The 23,832-nt window shown below is 43.5% G+C and overlaps 1 protein-coding gene across 1 annotated transcript in view; it reads right to left on the bottom strand.

Annotated features, from left to right (window-relative positions):
* Positions 1 to 23,832, bottom strand: part of LOC311134865 (uncharacterized protein) — a gene marked incomplete at its 5' end in the record, with an annotated part of 64,292 nt that overhangs the window by 34,803 nt on the left and 5,657 nt on the right. The window contains one exon of the mRNA XM_084168638.1: positions 23,092 to 23,146. Within this exon, the coding sequence (XP_084024764.1) occupies positions 23,092 to 23,146 (55 nt within the window). The remainder of the gene's footprint in view (positions 1 to 23,091; positions 23,147 to 23,832) is intronic.

Raw genomic sequence — 23,832 nt, forward strand, 5'->3', positions numbered from 1 at the left:
ATGTCAAATCAAATCAAATCAAATGTTATTGGTCACATACACATATTTAGCAGATGTTATTGCGGGTGTAGCGAAATGCTTGTGTTCCTAGCTCCAACAGTGCAGTAGTATCTAACAATTCACAACAATACACACAAATCTAAAAGTAAAAGAATGAAATTAAGAAATATATAAATATTAGGACGACCAATGTCGGAGTGGCATTGACTAAAATACAGTAGAATAGAATTAAGCAATAAGGCCAGAGGGGGTGTGGTATATGGCCAATATACCACAGCTAAGGGCTGTTCCCAGGCACGACGCAACGAGGCAAAATGTTTTGTCATACCCATAGTATACGGTCTGATATACCATGACTTTCAGCCAATCAGCATTCAGGGCTCGAACCACCCAGTTTATAATACAGTATATACATATGAAATGAGTAAAGCAGTATGTAAACATTATTAAAGTGACTAGTGTTCCATTATTAAAGTGACCAGTGATTCCATGTCTATGTGTTATTCCTGTGTCGTCGTCGTCGTGTGAGGTTGTGTCTCTCTCTGGCGGGAGGTAAGCTTGGCCTATATAGCTTATATACATAGTTTAAGCTTTGTCGAGTAAAGCTTAAACTATGTATTTAGATTGTAGTTAGGTATTGTAGGTAGTTATCGTGGGTTGTTGTATGTAATTATTGTAGGTAAGTATTGTATTCGGCTGAGCCCGGTGAAGCACGAAGCTAGCTAACCCACTACCTGGACTAGCTAGCGGGTAGCTACTGGTAACTATTAGCAACTGTGGATAGTTGTTTCACGCCTGAGAGTACCTGTAATTACGCCAGCTAGCTGCCTACAATAATTACATACAATAATGCCTACCATTCAGCTGTTTTTCTAACCTCATTGTCTGAAGCGTTAATGTTAGGTAGTAAGTAGCTACTGTGCTCGAAATGTAGCTAGCTTGTTGCTACCTGGATAGCTACTAAACAATAGCTGGAACAACCTAGCTAACAGACGCGAACTGGCCGAATCGATTCAGTGGCTAGCTTTGCACTTGGCTAGCTAACAGTAGCTGCTAGGGGTAAGTTATAACCTACATTTGTGTTTTGTTTTTACATACTGGTAGCCAGAGTCGTTCAAGGGAATTCGGGACATGGGTGACTAGTTAACGTTAGCTTGGCTCTCTCTGTGTGTTCGTGCCGTGGGAGGACGGGTTTCTTCGTTGGCAGAAAGCAATGGCTAGCTAGTATGCTAATTATTCTAGCTAACTAACTGGCTGAATAAGTTGACGACGGACTCGCTCAAGCTGTCGGGACTAACCCACAACGTTAGACATGGACACGAATGATCTGCTTGGCGTGTTGACACACTGGTGGTTTGTTGTGGCCGAGTATTGGTGCTAAACCGTGTTGTTGGAGGCCGGCATGCTAGTTGGCTGTGGCGTCATATGACTAGGTGCCCTGGACGGTTTTCACGGAAGAATACTGTACCAAGTTAGCTAGCTGAATAAACTAAGTTAGTCTATTCCTAGAAAACATTGAACCGCTGTAGTTTACAACAATTATAGTTTCTGAGGTGGAAGTTGGGAGAGTTATATTTGGGTGTTTCAGTGAAACGTAAGTGAGGGAGGCCCCGCTCTCTCGCTTTCCCAGATGTTTAGTTCATTTCATTCCGATCTCCTTTGCATTATTGAACTATTTTCTGTAGCCTGTCAACTATGCCTCTGTCTATCCCTGTTCTCTCCTCTCCGCACAGGCTATACAAACGCCTCACACCGCATGGCTGCTGCCTCTCTAACCTGGTGGTCCCTGCACGCACGACCCACGTGGAGTTCCAGGTCTCCGGCAGCCTCTGGAACTGCCGTTCTGCAGCCAACAAGGCAGAGTTCATCTCAGCCTATGCTACCCTCCAGTCCCTCGACTTCTTGGAGCTGACGGAAACATGGATTACCACTGAAAACACTGCTACCCCTACTGCTCTCTCCTCGTCTGACCATGTGTTCTCGCATACCCCGAGAGCATCTGGTCAGTGGGGTGGTGGCACAGGAATCCTCATCTCTCCCAAGTGGACATTCTCTCTTTTCCCCCTGACCCATCTGTCTATCTCCTCATTTGAATTCCATGCTGTCACAGTCACTAGCCCATTCAAGCTTAACATCCTTGTCATTTATCACCCTCCAGGTTCCCTTGGAGAGTTCATCAATGAGCTTGACGCCTTGATAAGTTCCTTTCCTGAGGATGGCTCACCCCTCACAGTTCTGGGTGACTTCAACCTCCCTACGTCTACCTTTGACTCATTTCTCTCTGCCTCCTTCTTTCCAGTCCTCTCCTCTTTTGACCTCACCCTCTCACCGTCCCCCCCTACTCACAAGGCAGGCAATACGCTTGACCTCATCTTTACTAGATGCTGTTCTTCTACTAATCTCACTGCAACTCCCCTCCAAGTCTCCGACCACTACTTTGTATCCTTTTCTCTCTCGCTCTCCTCCAACACTACTCACTCTGCCCCTACTCAGATGGTAATACGCCGTCGCAACCTTCGCTCTCTCTCTCTCCCACTACTCTCTCCTCTTCCATCCTATCATCTCTTCCCTCTGCTCAATCCTTCTCCCTCCAATCTCCTGATTCTGCCTCCTCAACCCTCCTCTCCTCCCTTTCTGCATCCTTTGACTCTCTATGTCCCCTATCCTCCCGGCCGGCTCGGTCCTCCCCTCCTGCTCCGTGGCTTGACGACTCATTGCGAGCTCACAGAACAGGGCTCCGGGCAGCCGAACAGAAATGGAGGAAAACTAGACTCCCTGCGGACCTGGCATCTTTTCACTCCCTCCTCTCTACATTTTCTTCATCTGTTTCTGCTGCTAAAGCCACTTTCTACCACTCTAAATTCCAAGTATCTGCCTCTAACCCTAGGAAGCTCTTTGCCACCTTCTCCTCCCTGCTGAATCCTCCTCCCCCTCCCCCCCTCCTCCCTCTCTGTGGATGACTTCGTCAACCATTTTGAAAAGATGGTTGACGACATCCGATCCTCGTTTGTTAAGTCAAATGACACTGCTGGTCCTGCTCACACTGCCCTACCCTATGCTTTGACTTCTTTCTCCCCTCTCTCTCCAGATGAAATCTTGCGACTTGTGACGGCCGGCCGCCCAACAACCTGCCCGCTTGACCCTATCCCCTCCTCTCTTCTCCAGACCATCTCCGGTGACCTTCTCCCTTACCTCACCTCGCTCATCAACTCATCCTTGACCGCTGGCTATGTCCCTTCCGTCTTCAAGAGAGCGAGAGTTGCACCCCTTCTCAAAAAACCAACACTCGATCCCTCTGATGTCAACAACTACAGACCAGTATCACTTCTTTCTTTTCTCTCCAAAACTCTTGAGCGTGCCGTCTTTAGCCAACTCTCTTGCTATCTCTCTCAGAATGACCTTCTTGATCCAAACCAGTCAGGTTTCAAGACTGGTCATTCAACTGAGACTGCTCATCTCTGTGTCACGGAGGCTCTCCGCACTGCTAAAGCTAACTCTCTCTCCTCTGCTCTTGTCCTTCTAGACCTGTCTGCTGCCTTTGATACTGTGAACCATCAGATCCTCCTCTCCACCCTCTCCGAGTTGCGCATCTCCGGAGTGGCTCACTCTTGGATTGCGTCCTACCTGACCGGTCGCTCTTACCAAGTGGCGTGGCGAGAATCTGTCTCCGTACCACGTGCTCTCACCACTGGTGTCCCCCAGGGCTCAGTTCTAGGCCCTCTCCTATTCTCGCTATACACCAAGTCACTTGGCTCTGTCATATCCTCACATGGCCTCTCCTATCATTGCTACACAGACGACACACAACTAATCTTCTCCTTTCCCCCTTCTGATAACCAGGTGGCGAATCGCATCTCTGCATGTCTGGCAGACATATCAGTGTGGATGACGGATCACCACCTCAAGCTGAACCTCGGCAAGACGGAGCTGCTCTTCCTCCCGGGGAAGGACTGCCCGTTCCATGATCTCGCCATCATGGTTGACAACTCCGTTGTGTCCTCCTCCCAGAGTGCAAAGAGCCTTGCCGTGACCCTGGACAACACCCTGTCGTTCTCCGCTAACATCAAGGCGGTGACCCGATCCTGTAGGTTCATGCTCTACAACATTCGGAGAGTACGACCCTGCCTTACACAGGAAGCGGCACAGGTCCTAATCCAGGCACTTGTCATCTCCCGTCTGGATTACTGCAACTCGCTGTTTGCTGGGCTCCCTGCCTGTGCCATTAAACCCCTACAACTCATCCAGAATGCCGCAGCCCGTCTGGTGTTCAACCTTCCCAAGTTCTCTCACGTCACCCCGCTCCTCCGCACACTCCACTGGCTTCCAGTTGAAGCTCGCATCTGCTACAAGACCATGGTGCTTGCCTACGGAGCTGTGAGGGGAACGGCACCTCCGTATCTTCAGGCTCTGATCAGTCCCTACACCCAAACGAGGGCATTGCGTTCATCCACCTCTGGCCTGCTGGCCCCCTACCTCTGCGGAAGCACAGTTCCCGCTCAGCCCAGTCAAAACTGTTCGCTGCTCTGGCACCCCAATGGTCGAACAAGCTCCCTCACGACGCCAGGACAGTGGAGTCACTCACCACCTTCCGGAGACACTTGAAACCCCACCTCTTTAAGGAATACCTGGGATAGGATAAAGTAATCATTTTACCCCCCCTTACCCCACCCCAAAGAAAGAAAAAGAAAATAATATATTGTAAAGTGGTTATCCCACTGGCTATAAGGTTGAATGCACCAATTTGTAAGTCGCTCTGGATAAGAGCGTCTGCTAAATGACGTAAATGTAAATGTAGGTGCAGGGTTGAGTAACCGGGTGGCAGCCGGCTGGTGATGGCTATTTAACAGTCTGATGGCCTTGAGATAGAAGCTATTTTTCAGTCTCTTGGTCCCAGCTTTGATGCACCTGTATTGACCTCGCCTTCTGGATGGTAGCGTGGTGAACAGGCTGTGGCTCGGGTGGTTGATGTCCTTGATGTTCTTTTTGGCCTTCCTGTGACATCGGGTGCTGTAGGTGTCCCGGTGATGCTTTGGGCAGACCGCACCACCCTCTGGAGAGCCCTGCGGTTGCTGGCGGTGCAGTTGCCGTACCAGGCGGTGATACAGCCCGACAGGATGCTCTGAATTGTGCATCTGTAAAAGTTTGTGAGGGTCTTAGGGGCCAAGTCAAATTTCTTCAGCCTCCTGATGTTGCGCCTTCTTCACCACACTGTCTGTGTTGGTAAACAATTTCAGATTGTCAGTGATGTGTACGCTGAGGAACTTGAAGCTTTTCACCTTCTCCACTGCGGTCCCATCGATGTGGATAGGGGCTTGCTCCCTCTGCTGTTTCCTGAAGTCCACGATCAGCTTATTCATTTTGTTGACGTTGAGGGAGAGGTTATTTTCCTGGCACCACTCCTCCAGGGCCCTCACCTCCTCCCTGTAGGCTGTCTCGTCATTGTTGGTAATCAGGCCTACTACTGTTGTATCGTCTGCAAACTTGATGATTGAGTTGGAGGCGTGCGTGGCCATGCATTCATGGGTGAACAGGGAGTACAGGAGGGGTCTGAGCACGCACCCTTGTGGGGCCCCTGTGTTGAGGATCAGCGAAGTGGAGGTGTTGTTTCCTACCTTCACCACCTGGGGTGGCCCGTCAGGAAGTCCAGGACCCAGTTGCACAGGGCGGGGCTCAGACCCAGGGCCCCAAGCTTAATGATGAGCTTGGAGGGTACTATGGTGTTGAAGGCTGAGCTATAGTCAATGAACAGCATTCTTACATAGGTATTCCTCTTGACAAGATGGGATAGGGCAGTGTGCAGTGCGATGGCGATTGTATCGTCTGTGGATCTATTGGGGCGGTATGCAAATTGAAGTGGGTCTAGGGTGTCAGGTAAGGTAAGGTAGCAGTGATATGTTTGTCCTTTCTCGGTGCCTGTGGGCTGGGCGGGGGGGTTGATGCCATTAGTGGGGTTTACTGATCAGCGGGACAGCTTGAATGAGAGAGAACCACAGAGAAGCAGAGCCAGGCTTTAATCAGTGGCATGCCAGGAAGGGCCTCTTCCTCACAGCTCACCTGTTTACACTGACCATGCAGATGTCAGCTCCACGTTAATTATAAAACCCTCTCGACCTCTCACTCAGGGAGGCTGTCCCTCAGCCCTCAGCCTGACAACAACACCACCATGAGAGAAAATTGAAGGAGAGGGAGAAAGTGAGAGGACATACAGTCAGTGTAGAAAAGTATGTGAACCCCCTGCACAGTTTCAAATGTTGTTGTGTTTGAGTCTTAAATACTCCACACTTACAAAGTGAAGAAATTCTAGAAAATGATTGCTTTCATAATGATGGTGTAACTGGAGAGATCTCCACAAAGTTTTTCAAAAGCCAATATACAGAAATAGACAATCATATGTAGGTTACGATAGTTTAATTAGGAAGGCTGGTCTGAATGCTTGTTTAACTTCATCCAGTAGCATAACATAATTCACTTTTGTTTCCTATTCTAGGGGCATAGTGGGAATGAACTCAAAGGTATCATCATCAGCATAGAGTCTTGTTTCTTCTCCTGTTCTATTCTACTGAGCCATTTACTTTATGTTCGTATTCTTATATTTTATTATTTCTTATTGTTGTTGCATTGTTGAGAAGGAACCTGCAAGTAAGCATTGTATACACAATGTGTATCCTGTACATACGACTAATGAAACTTGAAACTTTCCTATTAGCCATTTGTGGAATGTCATTCACCTATTTATCTTCTAGCCGATAAGCACGCCACAATAACGCACATTCCTCACGCTTGCTGTCCAACCTATGGGCTCACTTTTGCAATTATCACCTTCCTCTCAACCAACCAATGGGTGTAAATCTTGGGATGTATTTATTTGTCAACTTAACCTCATTCTCTCACTTGCTGTTTTTCAGTAACAGTTTTTGACAACCATCCACCTCCCCAACACCACCAGCTACAGTGCATTCGGAAAGTATTCAGACCCCTTCCCTTTTTCCACATTTTGTTACGTTACAGCCTTATTCTAAAATTGATTTTTTCTTTTTTTAATTCTCATCAATCTACACACAATACCCCATAATGACAAAGCGAAAACAGGTTTTTAGAAATGTTGGTAAATTTGTTAAAAATAAAAAACAGAAATACCTTTACATAAGTATTCAGACCCTTTGCTATGAGACTCGAAATTGAGCTCAGGTGCATCCTTGAGATGTTTCTACAACTTGATTGGAGTCCACCTGTGGTAAATTAAGTTGATTGGACATGATTTGCAAAGGCACACACCTGTCTATATAAGGTCCCACAGTTGACAGTGCACGTCAGAGCAAAAACCAAGCCATGAGGTCGAAGGAATTGTCCGTAGAGCTCCGAGACAGGATTGTGTTGAGGCACAGATCTGGGGAGGGGTACCAAAAAATGTCTGCAGCATTGAAAGTCCCCAAGAACATTCTTAAATGGAAGAAGTTTGGAACCACCAACAATCTTCCTAGAGCTGGCCACCCGGCCAAACTGAGCAATCGGGGGAGAAGGGCCTTGGTCATGGAGGTGACCAATAACCTGATAGTCACTCTGACAGTGCTCCAGAGTTCTTCTCTGGAGATGGGAGAACCTTCCAGAAGGACAATCATCTCTGCAGCACTCCACCAATCAGGCCTTTGTGGTAGAGTGGCCAGACGGAAGACACTCCTCAGTAAAAGGCACATGACAGCCCGCTTGGAGTTTGCCAAAAGGCACCTAAAGGACTCTCAGACCATGAGAAACAAGATTCTCTGGTCTGATGAAACGAAGATTGAATGCCAAGCGTCACGTCTGGAGGAAACCTGGCACCATCCCAAATACAGGTGTGCCAAGCTTGTAGCGTCATACCCAAGAAGACTCAAGGCTGTAATCGCTGCCAAAGGTGCTTCAACAAAGTATTGAGTAAAGGGTCTGAATACTTATGTAAATGTGATATTTAAGTTATTTATTTGCAAAAAAATCTAAAAACCTGTTTTTGCTTTGTCATTATGGGGTACTGTGTGTAGATTGATGAGTAGGAAAAAAACGATTTAATCCATTTTAGAATAAGGCTGTAACGTAACAAAATGTGGAAAAAGTTAAGGGGTCTGAATACTTTCCGAATGTACTGTATAATAACCTTAAGGCACGTGGGGGTGGGGGGGGGGGGGGGTACCTGCCATTACATAATCTGGTGCCGAGGATCTTCCCTCAGAGACGAGGCCATTCCCCAAACTATTTAATAAAATCTCATGTTGCATTCTGTCTTTGTTGTTCATTCTGTACTCAATTGAAATAAGCTACACTGCTGCTGGAACACATACTGGTAGTAAAGTAGCTCTAATTATGGCCACAAACCCCTAGTGTTATGATGGACATAACTGTGGGGACCCATCTCTGTCCTACCCCCTCCTCGTGGGTACCTTTCTCTAATTACCCCACTGTGGGGACATCTATCACTCATCCCCTCTCTCTCTCCCGCTCTCCCTCTCTCACCCCTCTCTCCCTCTCCCCCTCTCCCTCTCTCTCTCTCTCTCTCTCTCTCTCTCTCTCTCTCTCTCCCCCTCTCCCTCCCTCCCTCTCTCTCCCTCTCTCTCTCTCTCTCTCTCCCCCCTCTCCCCCGCTCCCTCTCTCTCTCCCCCTCTCCTCTCTCTCTCTCTCCCCCTCTCCCTCTCTCTCTCTCCCCCCTCTCCCTCTCTCTCTCTCTCTCTCCCCCCTCTCCCCCTCTCCCTCTCTCTCTCTCCCCCTCTCCCTCTCTCTCTCTCTCTCCCCCCTCTCCCTCTCTCCCCCCTCTCCCTCTCTCCCTCCCTCTCTCTCTCCCTCGTTGTTCAGTATAGGAGCTCCACTGCTATTTCTACCAGTGGCTTCACTCAGGCCCCTGCTGGTTTCAGCCAGTGAGAGGTAGGAGGCTGTCACAGCAATGAGCAAATGAGTCCGTGTCCCGCAAGGAGGGGGACGGGAGTGATTATGGGATATCGCCATGGGAACGGCGTGGGGGGAAAATAGTCTCCATTTCTTCCTGCTGGCAGCTCTGGAATACTGACGCCCCCCCTCCCCCGTGCCTCACTAACACACTCTGACAGTTGGAATGCTGTCTTATCAGGAACGCGCACACAAGTACTAACACACACTTTTACATATACACATACACACACCAACTCATGCACATACAAAAACACACACTTTCTCTTTCTCTCTCTCTCTCTCAAACGCCTCTCTTTCTAATTTGTAAACACAAATACCGTTTTTGGGGTAATGCATAGACAGTAGTTACTCTCTTAGAATGCTGAGCATACCGTGACAGAGGAGGCAGCCACACTTCTGGTATCTTCTTCCTGGCCGTCTCCATCACTCTACAACTGAAAAATTATCAAAACGTAGCATTAGCATCAGATGTTTTTGTGTTTTTGCAACATTGGTGGCAAATAACTGTACTATCTCCATTATAGGATATTTGGATTTTAAAATAAAAAAGGTCCTTTAATTTTTCGAACCAAAAATTACAGAAGACTGTCTAAATTCTCAAAGGCTTCCCAAAACACACTTCAGAGGACTTCAGAGACTAAACTGCTTTCATCTTCAAACTGACATCTTTATTTACAGTCTACAGTCAGACGAGCAAAGACTAAGGTCAGCTCGCTACTGATTAATGAGGAAGCTTGATTTATGGTTTAATTATTTCATTTTTTCTACCAGCTACATTAGCAAGAGTAAAATCCTTTCATTGTTTAATTACTACTGATCATCTCCCAAACTTTCCTTTCAAATTCTCTCTCTCTCTCTCTCTCTCTCTCTCTCTCTCTCTCTCTCTCCTCTCTCTCTCTCTCTCTCTCTCTCTCTCTCTCTCTCTCTCTCTCTCTCTCTCTCTCTCTCTCTCTCTCTCTCTCTCTCTCTCTCTCTCTCTCTCTCTCTCTCTCTCTCTGTCTCTGTCTCTCTCTCCAATTACCATGTTGTGTGATTTCCTTCAGAAACATAAACAAATCAGAGCACACCTCTTATGGCTTAAGTGAGCACACAGGGAAGGAAGAAAAATCCTAAGGAGGAGTTGTTTTCTCTGTTGGGTTGTTATTAATATTAAAGGAATACTACAGTAAAAGGAATATTACAAAATGCATAATCAAGGCAAGTTTTTTGCTCTTTACTGAAAGTGCTCTATCTTGAAAACCACACATTTTTGGGAGGATTGTATTACAGTTTTTCTCAATTGCTAAAACACTAAACCCTATTGTCTGAACCAAATGCTCAGTTGCCTGAACCCACTGATTGAATCAATCACTCTTTTGGCAAAACCATAAGCACTTTTCACCTGTTTAGACATAACTTGCCAACACATTTTCATTGTGATGCACCCGTGCTGCATAATGGTGAGCACAGGTGACAAAAGTCAAACACAATTAGAGCACAGGTGTCACCACTTGAACACAACAACTCAAAATTGATCACACTTGTGGCTAATGATGTGAGGGAACATATACAGTAAGCCAGTTCAGAGAGCACTGGTTTGTGAGGCCCTACAACGGATAGAAATCTGAGAGGAAGAGTTCGTGTGAGAGGAGGTCAAGGTGGTCGAGGTGGTCAGCGAAGACAAAGAACAGTAATATCTGATGAAATCAGAGCTACTGTGATTGACCATGTTCTTGTCCATGGTATGAGCATGAGGGAGGCTGGACAAAGGGTACAACCAAACATCAGTAGATTCACTGTGTCCACCATAATCCGAAGATTTAGAGAAGAGAACAGGTAATTACCTTTTTTTGACATTATAGTACAGTATGTAAATGTTGACAGCAATTACTGTATGACATACTATATACTGTACCACAGTATACTGTAAGTAAATATATGTTTCAGTACATCACTGTACCAATGTACTGTAGTATTGTAATGGAGGGTTGGTCTAACTGTTTGTAGGCCTAGTATTCCATGTATATTTTTTGTAACTCCATGTTCTCTTTTCGTAGAATTGAAAGACTGCCACATGGGGGTGGGAGGACAGGTATGTTCTCCCCACACCAAGAGACCCTAATTGTTGATATGGTCCGTGAGAACAATGCCATTAAACTGAGCGAAATTCAGCAGAAGATCATTGAGGACCATTTAAATTTTGAGGGTATCAACAGTGTCAGCCTCTCTACTGTTGATCGTGTCCTCAAGCGCAACAGACTGCGCATGAAACAGCTATACAGAGTGCCCTTTGATCGCAACTCAGACAGAGTCAAAGAGCAAAGATTCCAGTATGTACAGGTTGGCATATATCCAGACACATTCAATGTTGATTACTCTAAGTAGTGATTTACTGTAGTGGCCTAAATCACTTTTTCCGTATCACTTACAAAACTATATCTATTTCTACAGAGGGTTTTTCAACTGGATGCAATGGAAAGACCCCATCAATACATCTACATGGATGAAGCTGGGTTTAATCTCACCAAAAGGAGAAGGAGAGGCCGTAATGTGATTGGCCATCGGGCCATTGTTGGTGTTCCTGGGCAGCGTGGTGGCAATGTCACATTATGTGCTGCCATCAGCAATCATGGGGTTGTCCACCATCATGCCAACCTGGGGCCCTACAACACTCACCAGCTCCTCATTTTCCTCAATCACATGCGAGACGCTTTGTTAGGGCAGCAGGATGAGCATCCCATCTATGTTGTTGTTTGGGACAATGTGAGTTTTCACAGAGCCCTCCAGGTTAGAGAGTGGTACAATATGAACCAAGGTTTTATCAATCTTTGCCTTCCACCGTACTCCCCTTTCCTAAACCCCATTGAGGAATTCTTCTCCTCATGGCGGTGGAAGGTATATGAACGCCAACTTTACACCAGGGTAAATCTCCTGCAAGCCATGGGACTTGCCTGTGGTGACATAGGTGTGGAGGCATGCCAAGCCTGGATACGGCTTGCCAGGGGTTTTTTCCCCCGTTGCCTGGCCAGACAAAATGTGGCCTGTGATGTGGATGAAGTCCTGTGGCCTGACCCAGTACGGAGGCATGATGCTGTGGCTGAGTAATGCACTTATTTGTATATTTTTGTACTTTATTTTTACATGGGCTTACTGTACACAAGTGGCAAACGCATAAGATTTCTGTTTGTTTTTACAAGTGCTACATGTAAATGCACAAGATTTCTGTTTTGTCTTTTTGTACAAATGCTAAATGCACAGTTTTTTTTTGTTTTGCAACATGCATTTAGCCTACAGTGAACAATAAACATTTATTTCTCCAGCTTCATGTCCTGAGCATTGTGTTTTCTATTTTTCTACGTAGTGTTTAGTGACTGTTCAGTAGTGTTTTTTATTTTGATTGACTCGGGGCACGATTTGACAACATAGTTCAGTTTTGAGCACAGATTGAACTGTTTTGAGGTGAAAGTTTGGTTTTGCAAGAAGAGTCTGAGGTTTTGTGAATGTAGCTTGAAAATTGGGTTTTGTGTTCACAGTTAAGAGAAAAGGAGAGCAGCTTTCAAGAAATGTGTCTTAGCAATCGAGAAAAACTGTAACAGAGGACTAATGAACAAAATACTAATAGATCGTTTTTGAGTGTAGTATTCCTTTAACATGCCCACTCCTGCTCTATCCTACTGGATGTTACCTTATTCACCATCCTGTCAATTCTAAGCCCTCTTTTCCCAACTATATCTATATTTTTTCAGATGTGAAATGTACCACCTCAATTTGGCATTGTTTATGTCACTTTTTGTAAACAGCATCTATTTAAAAAAACAAAAACAAAATAAAAAATAAAAAATAAAAAACCAAAGGGGATAAGGAAAACCAAGAGTTCATGAGTAGCCCTCCATTACATATGTGATAGTGGAATAGTGGCCTGAGGGAACACACAATAATGTATTAGGGAAAGTGTTATGAAATGTAATGTCATGTAATATTTTTAACTGTATATAACTGTCTTAATGTTGCTGGACCCCAGGAAAAGTAGTTGCTGCCTTGGCAGCAGCTAATGAGGATCCTTGATAAATACAAATACAATATCAAAACCCCTCTCTTAGCAGCCAATCCTCTCCACAGCATGAGAGCATCATGGTAGAAACCCCTAGTGTTATGATGGACACTCGCTGTTTGGAAATGGACACAATGGCAATGCTTTGTCAGGGAGGGGGGTAGTAATATATCCCAGGAGAGAGAGGGAAGGAGGGTGCCTTTACTTTCCTCATTAGCCACCTAAGAACAGATATAGCTATATACAGTGTGAACTTTACTTCTATTCAATCCAGAGGAGAATTAAAGGTAAACTACTTCTTTTTTTGTACAGGCGCAACGTGATAGAAAAAATTACGATTTGCATACATTTACTTGTTTAAGTCTTAAAAATAACGCTCTATGAATTTTTGGAATAACGCTCTATGAATTTAAACTCTTTAAAGTTAATTTGGTTTTAATTTATGTTGATGGAGATTACCAGGAAAATCATTAGTCAGCCACAAACAAAAGGGAAATATTCACCAAACCAAGGAATGTGGAAATAGAAGTACTTGAAATGACCTATACTCCTTTTCTCCATACGACATCACCATTCCTTCCTTTCACATTCACAGCCCTTAAATAAGGACCAATAAGATAATAAAATAAACTGTTGAAGAGGGGTAATGAATGAATGGGGCTCCTCTACCTCGGCTGAACAATGTGGCCAGCTCTTAGCATAACAAAGCCATTTCCCAGCCTGCCCTGCACTTCCACCCCTCTATCTGTTCACACCGTTCACTTTCCCTTCTTTTTCTTCTCCCTCGCTTCAAACACAATGAGAGCTTCGGATGCACTGACAGCTCGAGAGGCAGAGGGGGGCGTCCGACCTCTCTTCCACTCAGGAGTAGAGGAGTAGCTAGTCCCCCTTTTTGTGTATTAATCGGCTGGCTAATTAGCCGTGTGTTTACGGGACACTCGATTCCGTCAAGGACGGCACGCAATGAAACTCTACATTCTGCTTGAGCAATTATGAGAGATGCGTCGGAACGAGGGACTTTGTAGAATACAAAAGAAAGAAGAATAGTTAAAGGACATACAGATAAAAAGCGAGAGAGATAGCAAGAAAAAGCGAGAGAGTCAGGGTGAGTATCATGCACATATTATACAACCGCAATCTAAACAGAACAAGAGCCTGGTCCCCTCATGTGTATATCAGTGCTCTGTGTCCCTTAACCAACCTAGACAAAAAAAAGAACATTCACCCCAACCAATATTGATCCAAAGGAACCTGAGAGATCAACATCACTTTTTAATCATTAAAGCATCCAACAATGAAGACTTTCCTTGTTTATGCAGTGCATTATTTTGCAGTAACAAGAGCGATAAAGGCAAGCCTTTGATCATTCAATTAAATGTGATAAGCTGTCTTATCCATCATAGTGTTTTCATCTTATTTGATTAAGGTTATTAGCAACAGCATTAATTAAAAATAATTCAGGGATAAAATAAAATAATAGTGCTATACTAGAGAGAGTATTCCCTTCTAATCTATGAGCCTTTGTAGCCAATTTCCATTTAGAAGGGATTTGCATAGGGAACACCTGAGGCACTAAATGATTTACTATGGCTACGTGCCAAATGGCACCATATTCCCTACATAGTGCACTACTTTTGACCAGAGCCCTATTAGAGAACAGGGTGCTATTTGGGACTAAACCTATAACAACAGAAACCCATGAGGACACTACTTCCCTTTAATAACTCTTATTAAAATCTACTGTTCACCCTGCAGTCATGATTCAATAATTCTGTCTGAAAATTAAATGTTCCTAAACAGTCTAGTGAGATGGAAAGGGAAATGTGGGGGCTTATAGCCTACTCTCTAATCACACAGTAGTTAGTGAAGTCAATTTTTGCTGAGGCATGTCTAAGCTACAGTATGTCTATGCTACTAACGAGGATATCAATGACAGTTTCTTTGGTATTATGTTCAATGTGATGGAACTGTCTTACGGTGCCTTCAGAAAGTATTCATAACCCTTGAATTTTTACATATTTTGTTGTGTTACAGCCTGAATTTAAAATTGATTAAATTGAGATTTTGTGTCACTCATCTGCACACAATACCCCATAATGTCAAAGTTGAATTGTGTTTGTAGAATTTGTTTATATTAATAGAAAATAAAAAGCTGTAATGTCTTGATTCAAGAAGTATTCAACCCCTTTGTTATGGCAAGCCTAAATCAATTCAGGAGTAAAACATTTGCTTAACAAGTCACATAATAAGTTGCATGGATTCACTCTGTATGCAATCATAGTGGTTAACATGATTTTTTAATGACTACTCCATCTCTGTACCCCACACATACAATTATCTATAAGGTCCCTCAGTCGAGTAATACATTTCAAACACAGATTGAAACACAAAGACCAGGGAGGTTTTTCAATGCCTCGCAAAGAAGGGCACCGATTGGTAGATTTAAAAAAAGAAGCAGACGCTGAATATCCCTTTGAGCATGGTGAAGTTATTAATTAGGCTTTGATGGTGTATCAATACACTCAGTCACTACAAAGATACAGGTGTTCTTCCTAACTCAGTTGCCGGAGAGGAAGGAAACTGCTCAGGGATTTCACCAATGGTGATTTTAAAACAGTTACAGAGTTTAATGGTTGTGATATTAGAAAACCGAGGATGGATCAACAACATTGCAGCTACTCCACAATACTAACCTAAATGCCAAAGTGAAAAGAAGGAAGCCTGTACAGAATACAAATATTCCAAAACGTGCATCATGTTGGCAACAAGGCACTTAAGTAATAATGCAAAAGATATGGCAAAGAATGTCACTTTTTATGCTGAATACAACATGTTATGTTTGGGGCAAATCCAACACAACATTTCACTGAGTACCACTCTTCATATTTTCAAGCATGGTGATGGCTGCATTTTTAAAAATATAAATAAACGGAATACAGCTATAAGCAGTGGTGGGTAAAAGTACCCAATTGTCATACTTGGGTAAAAGTAAAGATACCTTAATAGAAAATGACTCAAGTAAAAGTGAAAGTCACCCAGTAAAATACAACTTGAGTAAAAGTCTAAAAGTATTTGGTTTTAAATATACTTAAGTATCAAAAGTAAATGTAATTGCTAAAATATACTTCAGTATCAAAAGTAAAAGTATGAATAATTTAAAATTCCTTATATTAAGCAAACCAGACGGCACAATTGTCTTGTTTATTAAATTTACTGATAGCCAGGAGCACACTCCAACACTCAGACATCATTTACAAACAAAGAATTTGTGTTTAGTGAGTCCGCCAGATCAGAGGCATTAGGGATGATCAGGGATTTCCTCTTGATAAGTGTGTGAATTGGACCATTTTCTGTCCTGCTAAGCATTTAAAATGTAACGGGTACTTTTGGGTGTCAGTGAAAATGTATGTGGTAAAATGTACATTATTTTATTTAGGAATGTAGTGAAGTAATTGTAAAAGTTGTCAAAAATATAAATAGGAAGTACAGATACCCAAAAAAACCACTTAAGTAGTACTTTAAAGTATTTTTTACTTAAGTACTTAACTTTATGCTAATAGTGTGCAAAGCTGTCATCAAGGCAAAGGGTTGCTATTTGAAGAATCTCAAATATAAAATATATTTTGATTTTGATTTGTTTTACACCATATGTGTTATTTCATAGTTTTGAAGTCTTCACTATTATTCTACAATGTAAAAAATAGTAAAAATAAAGAAAAACCCTTGAATGAGTAGGTGTCTCCAAACCTTTCACTGGTAGTGTATATATATTTATTTTTAATTGTTGTATTATTCAGATTTTCCAGGGGCTGCTGCAGCACCCTCAGCATCCCTCCTTCCCGCGGCTATGGTGTTGTAGAACTACAAAATGCATTATGAAGACACTATACATTGAAGATGTATAAACATATGAAGCAAGTGTATCAACAGTAGTGATTTCTTCTTTGTTGAGGATTTCTGTTTATGATTCCACCCCAAAACAAAACACTCCTGAAATAAAAATACGCTAATAGCTCTTTTGGTAACTAATGAAAGAACTATGAGAAATTAAGATATTAATTGAGATTTCGACAACATGGCTGCAGCAGTGATGAGCGTATTCAAATGGGGCTTAAATGAGACGCAAAGAAGAAAATAACACCTTAGTCAGGACATACACTAGGGTCAGACCACACACTTCTGGAGTTTAGAATAAAGCACTTATCTCAAACCAGACAACCCACAGCTTCTGTCATCTGCCCTTCCATTCAGAGGCTCTAGCGTATGATTGTTTGAGGAATGAAAGAGCCATTTTGGCATCGGCAGTGGCGGGCGTGAAAGAGAGCGTCTGTTCTGTACCATGGCCCCACGTTGTCAAAGCCTCCGAGGGCCATCAAGGTCAGGGGAATTATGATTAGACGAGCGCTCTGCCCGATGTTTGAAACAACAATATGGCCTGGCTGCTCATTGGAGAGGTGCCATGGTTCCATATTCCTGGCTGACCTCTGATCTCTGGATAAAGCGCTCCTTTTTTCTGCGAAAATGAAACTGGATAGCTCTGAGGTGAGACATGAATGTTTTGTTAACAGGGGAATATCTGTGTCGTTTGGTTAGAGAGGTACATCTTGGCTAGATTGAGGTCTTGGTGTGTGAAAGCCTCACCTAGGCCTATCTCTTACAGCTTCTCGTGGCTTTATCAGACCGGGCCCAGGTGCCATAAATGGAATAGGCTATCAACAAAATGGATGCTGTCAAGAAGAAAGGGACTCAATAGCAGAGGAAGCATCACCAAAAGGCTCAAATTCTCAATGTGAGTGCAGCTTTCAGCATTTTACCAGGGTGTTTGCCTATGGCACCAAACCAGGGGAAACACTGATCACATCCCTGTAATGTGGTGTGTAGGAGAAGTCACTCACCCTCCCTGAGATGGCTGCCTCACTGGCCTGTAATGCATACTGGAAATATAGGAGAAGTCACTCACCCTCCTTGAGATGTGTTTGTAGAGGAGAACTCACTCACCTCCCTGTAATGTGTGTGTATGGTGCAAGTCACTCACACTCTCCAGGGACAGCAGATCACAGCAGGCCAGTAGGTCTCCCCATCACTGAGGCTGGGACTGGGGATAGGACTAGGAATGGTATCTGCAGTGAGAGTGGGGATGGGGCTGAGGTCTATATTGGTCACTGGAATCATGGCTGGTATCACTAGGTCTTATAGTCTCTCTGGACCTGGTCTCTCTGGTCCTGGTCTCTCTGGTCCTGGTCTCTTTGGGTCCTGGTCTCTCTGGTCCTGGTCTCTCTGGGTCCTGGTCTCTCTGGTCCTGGTCTCTCTGGTCCTGGTCTCTCTGGTCCTGGTCTCTCTGGTCCTGGTCTCTCTGGTCCTGGTCTCTCTGGGTCCTGGTCTCTCTAGTCCTGGTCTCTCTAGTCCTGGTCTCTCTGGTCCTGGTCTCTCTGGTCCTGGTCTCTCTAGTCCTGGTCTCTCTGGTCCTGGTCTCTCTGGTCCTGGTCTCTCTGGCTCCAGTGACCCCTCCAATCTCTCTGTTACTGCTGGCGCTGTCTCTCCTCCTGGATCCACCTCTGACGCCCGGCTCTGACAACACAGGAGAAAATACATTACTTTTTGGGTCTAAGTACCAACCCATCTATGGAGAGTTATGGTTATTTTGTGCACTGCAAGGGTTGTTTTTTTTAAAAAACAGAATACGTAGGCCAATATCTTCTATTCTAATCCTGCTCAGATATCTTGAAGTAATAATATAATATATACCATTTAGCAGACACTTTTATCCAAAGTGACTTACAGTCATGGGTGCATACAATAGGAACTTAAATTCCAGATGCTAGGCTATGCAAATCTGAATCATCTCTCACACAAGTCCACACAATTGTGTTTGTCTTGAATGAATGCAAAACTCAATTACCAAAATTAAACAATACAGAGGGCCACCATCGGCACTCAACATTATACAACCACCCACTATCAATTCCAATAAGAGCCCTGTCTTTCAAATGTGCTTTAGTGAGCCACTGAATTATCATATGAGATGGTTAACAATTCAACAAAATATCAGTACGTCTGCTTGTGTGAGAGTTAGTCATTCCTATGAAGGTACAAGATGAAGTGCCTGCCTGGCCTGTAGAAAACAATTAGGCCACAGTAAAAGACGGAGGCAGCGAGCAGCAGTTTAACATCTCATATGGCTGTGATTGTCCTTTAGCTGTTCAGACTGCCGTCCCACGAGAGCTAATTATCTAGACGATGCTGTAACACACACACACACACATTTACACTTCGTTCAAACACGGTGTAAAAATGCACTAAAATTGACATTATAGAGGCTATCATCACTCCAATCAGTTTGATTTCAGTTAATTATGTCTATGTGCTCCAGTGTCACTGTGTTCCATAATTATGACACCATTTGAAAAGAGACACCATTTAAAAGAGAGGCCTCTGTCTGGCTTTTAATTCAGATCTAATAATATGATTAAAAGTTATGAAAAACACAAGTATTTGCCAAGCGGCTGGTAGGGATCTGAGTAGCATACACCAAAGACTGGTTTAAAAGCTTGGCCCTTCAGAGTTTCAACTAGGGAGAAATAGGGACATAGGACAATACAGTGATATAAAATCCATATTTGGTGAATGAGTGAAAGAGAGTTATAGTATTTGCCATTTGCTCATTCAGTTTTCATTGCATGTAATGATGACCAGGCCCACAAACACAATGTTGTTGTCCTACTGTTAAACATTTTACTGCAGTGGGCTAAATCAGGGTCACACAGAGTGTTTCTTGGTAGTCTTTGAAACAAAAGAATACACCTCACACACATGGTTATGGGCTTCAAAAAAAGCAGACGCCTGTACCATGTCAGACATAGAGTTGAAATGTATTACATACACTTTATATACATCAAAGAAGACTGAAATATAACAAAACCGTTTGACATAGAAACATTGGATTTTCTGCGTTATTTGTTAAAAACAATGTTTATTAATTATGAAATTATGAAAAATATTAATAACATTCCACCCATGAGGTCACGCAACTGAGATTATGTAAATTGTCCACTGGGTTTGTATTGGGAAGACAAATGCCACTAGAAAACAAGATGGAAGACATTTCTACATATATGACACAGGGGGACTCTAATTGGTAACAGTGACTGTCAAACGCTGTACATCAAAGTTTCCCCATTACTCAAATACCACCACATAGACCATTAACAAGGACACACAAATGAAGTGTGAATGAAGAAAGAAACCCGAGATGTGAAGGGCACTTAGCGCAGGATGGAGACGAAGAAACAAAAGGAGGGGAAGGATATGATTATGTCAGCCAGCCTAGTTGTAAACATACAAGATGTCACCCAATCATAAGCAATGGAAGGAGAGCAGTGATTCGCTATGCCTTGGCAGCCAGGTAGCACAAAAAGGGAAGAGAACTCTGACAAGTAAATGTACATCTCAGGGCTATTGCTCTGTTGTTGAAATTTGTGTTGACACTGTTTTGTATGGCTTTCACTTTTATTATTTATTTTCTTGATTGCTCAGATGTAGTTGCTCTGTTTATCTCCATCTTGAGTCTTAAAAAGTTCAATGGATACTTTTTGCAATGGTTGCTTTACAAACTTATCACACACATCATCAAGCATATGTCAAACATTATGGCATTTCAAACACAATTTTAAAGAGCACTTAAAGCAAACCTTACGTAAGTCAATGAGCTGAAAATATGGGGGATGACTTGCAACATTGTAAGCAGAAGGAAGGAAGCAACTGGAAGAAAAAATGACTCAATTCGGCCCAAAAAAAACCCAGCACTAACTGCAAAATGGCTAAATATCATGGGAAATATCAATACCTACGCCAAAAAAGGACAACCAAAAGACATTGCAATTTGTAGATACTGTATTTCATGATATAATTATATTTCATGCTAGATTGTTTATCATGCTAGAATGTAACAGCATGGTCTGATCTAGTTCTAATGATGCTGGGGGCTTAAGGGGTTAATGGAGATAAGGAGGTCTAAAGAGAGGAGAAGCTGGAACGGACCCTCTCTCTTTTTGGATTGGCATCTTCCCATTCCCTCCTGTGCAGCCAGGAGTGTGTGTGTGTGTGTGTGTGTGTGTGTGTGTGTGTGTGTGTGTGTATGTGTGTGTGTGTAGCCAGGAGAGTGTGTATTCCCCAGCGAACACTGAGGCCTGTAAATTGTTTATCAGACACTAATGCAGTCTCTAATCCTATTAGCATTCATATTAGTTCCCCCGTATCGCCATATGAGGAAATTACTTATTCCAATTCTTCAGAGGGGTAAATAACTTTATGCATGATATCGGTATCTTCATAATTCAGATCGGTAAAGTCAATTTGGTTTAAGCTTGCCGTGTGTGAGGGAGAGGTTGTGAGGGAAACTTATTTGGAGACGGTTTGGATCACTGAACATGTACACATGAGAGCGGGTAATGGATTCTATCATAGGAGTGCTGGCTGCAAGAGAGTTACATTCTCACGTGTTTACCCCCTCTGATTCCTCCGGCTCGGCTTAAAGGGATAGTTGACCCAAATAAAAGAAATTACATTGGTTTCCTTACCATGTAAGCAGTCTATGGACAAGGTATGACAGCAATCCATGCGTTGGTTTAGTTTCCCTGGCACTGTTTCCATATGCTAATGTCTTAGCATTTGTGGCACAAATCCCATTCAAGTCATGAGACTGATATTAGCATGCAATATGAATCAATATGGGAAGTTTAGTGATTGGATAAGAGAAAATCAACCAAAATGTATGTCCTTACCTAAATGTCCCTTTTTATAAACACAGCCTATTCACTAAAGAGGGCTTTGTGATTCAGAAAGCAGCATCATTGGCTTAATAAGAGAACCATCTGCAGTTGAACAAATATTATTGAAGACATTCAGATCATCTCTAATCAACATTGTGATGAGCGGAACCAGGACATGAATGCCTAATTACCACCCCAAACCTATAAAAACAGGTACTATACGAACAATGCAGAAATTCCTTTGAATAGAACAAATCAAAATGGTTTAATGAAACAGAATAAAGAGAGAGTGGGTGAGAGAAAGAAAAGCTGTCAGAAAAGCTGGGCTTTGAACATGATCAGAGACATAGTTTAAACAAAGAATAAAGCAGGCAAATACGGAGAAGAAAGGGCTACCTGCGAGTTGGGAAAACAAAGGGGTTGAGGAAGAGAAGACATTTGGCAGTGTGAGCAGTAGAGCTAGAGAGTGCTGTGGAACAGTACAGTTGAAACCCATGAATATCAATGAGTGTTGGAGATATTATTTCCCATCAGGTATTGTAGCTTTACTCACCTCATCTGCCTGAGTGATCACCATCGCTGGTATGCAGCCTCCTTGCTCCCCCTACGCATCAACTGTGGTCGGGTCCATGGTCTGGGTTGAGTGGCCCATGTGGGACTCCTAGGACCTTCTCCTAGTCTTGGTGTGATCCCAGCAGTTACTCTTGGTCCTGGTTTGGGTTTGGGGATTAATCTGTGCAGTGTGGTAGATGCTTATCTCCAGCTAGATCATGGTTAGAGTCCTGTGCCTGCTTCTGGTTCTCAGCTGATACCAGGCTGGGGATGGTGACTTCATGCAGCCTGTCGTAGTCCTGTCCAGGGAGTGCTAATGGATCCTGGTTCACACTACTCAGCCTGCTTAGATCTCCCTCTAGCCTTTCTAGGTTTGAGCTGTGAGCTGATTTGCTTCAGGGCTACATTACACTGATAATCCTGGTTTCCCATTGGATCCTCATCCTGGTCCTGGGCATTTCTTGGAGAATCCTGTTCTTTTGTAGGGCATTTCTCATTTTTGATCCTGGACTTGATGTGAGTCATTTTGATTCAGACTGTCCTGGTCTTGTGCTGGAGCTGTACCCTGGTCTAGACTATATAGTCTCTCCTGGTCTTGCGCTAAACCCTTGTCAAGACATTTCAGTGTTTCCTGGTCTTGTGCTGGACCCCAGTCTAGACCTTGCAATGTTTCCTGTTCTTGTGCTGCATCCTGGTCTAGACGTTGCAGTTTCAGTCTATCCTGGTCTGGTGCTGAACTCTTACCTAGACTATTCCACCAGTCTTGGAACTGTCTTGGTGTCATTGGCTCTTGACGATGTTCTGGAGGCCTTGACTCTCCCTCCAAACCCTGCTGGGACTCCTGAAGACCTGAAGAAGATGCTGTCATAGGGCACGGAGTCACCTGACAATGGAGAGCAAGACGCAGAGGTTAAAACATACACAGATACAAACGTGTGCATATATGGATTACACGCACGCACGCACACACACACACACACACACACACACACACACACACACATACACACACACACACACACACACACACACACACACACACACACACACACACACACATACACATACACACACACACACACACATGCAAGCACGCACTCACACAATCATGCATGCACACGTGCACACACATTTTGAATTCTAGGCGAAAAGCCTCGTTCTTGAATACTGTGGTTAATGGGATATCCAGTCTATAACATGGCAGTATATGTTATCCAATGAGGTGTCTAACTATAGTATATCCCAGTTCTCTTTCCCTGGCAGTGCTGTCATAGTAACCATTAGCCCTTACAGTGAAGTTCTTTCATTAACACAGACACTGCCCCAACATCTCCCGTGGTTAATACACAAATCCCATGGGTAGTAATTACAGTTGAGTCCAGCTAACAAGGATTACATTTTATATTTTAACAACTATTTTTAAAACACACTGTCTTACAAGTAACCTCTTGTCATTTGCCCTCCAGGCTAAGCAAATTAATAAAAGAATGGGGAAAAAAGAGAGGAGATTTTGCATTCATCTGCAGAATTATCTTCACAAAAGAATCAGTACCACAAAGACTGTGGAGG

Source organism: Coregonus lavaretus, assembly GCF_964263955.1.
Source record: "Coregonus lavaretus genome assembly, chromosome: 9".
In the NCBI taxonomy this organism is placed as follows: Eukaryota; Metazoa; Chordata; class Actinopteri; order Salmoniformes; family Salmonidae; genus Coregonus; species Coregonus lavaretus.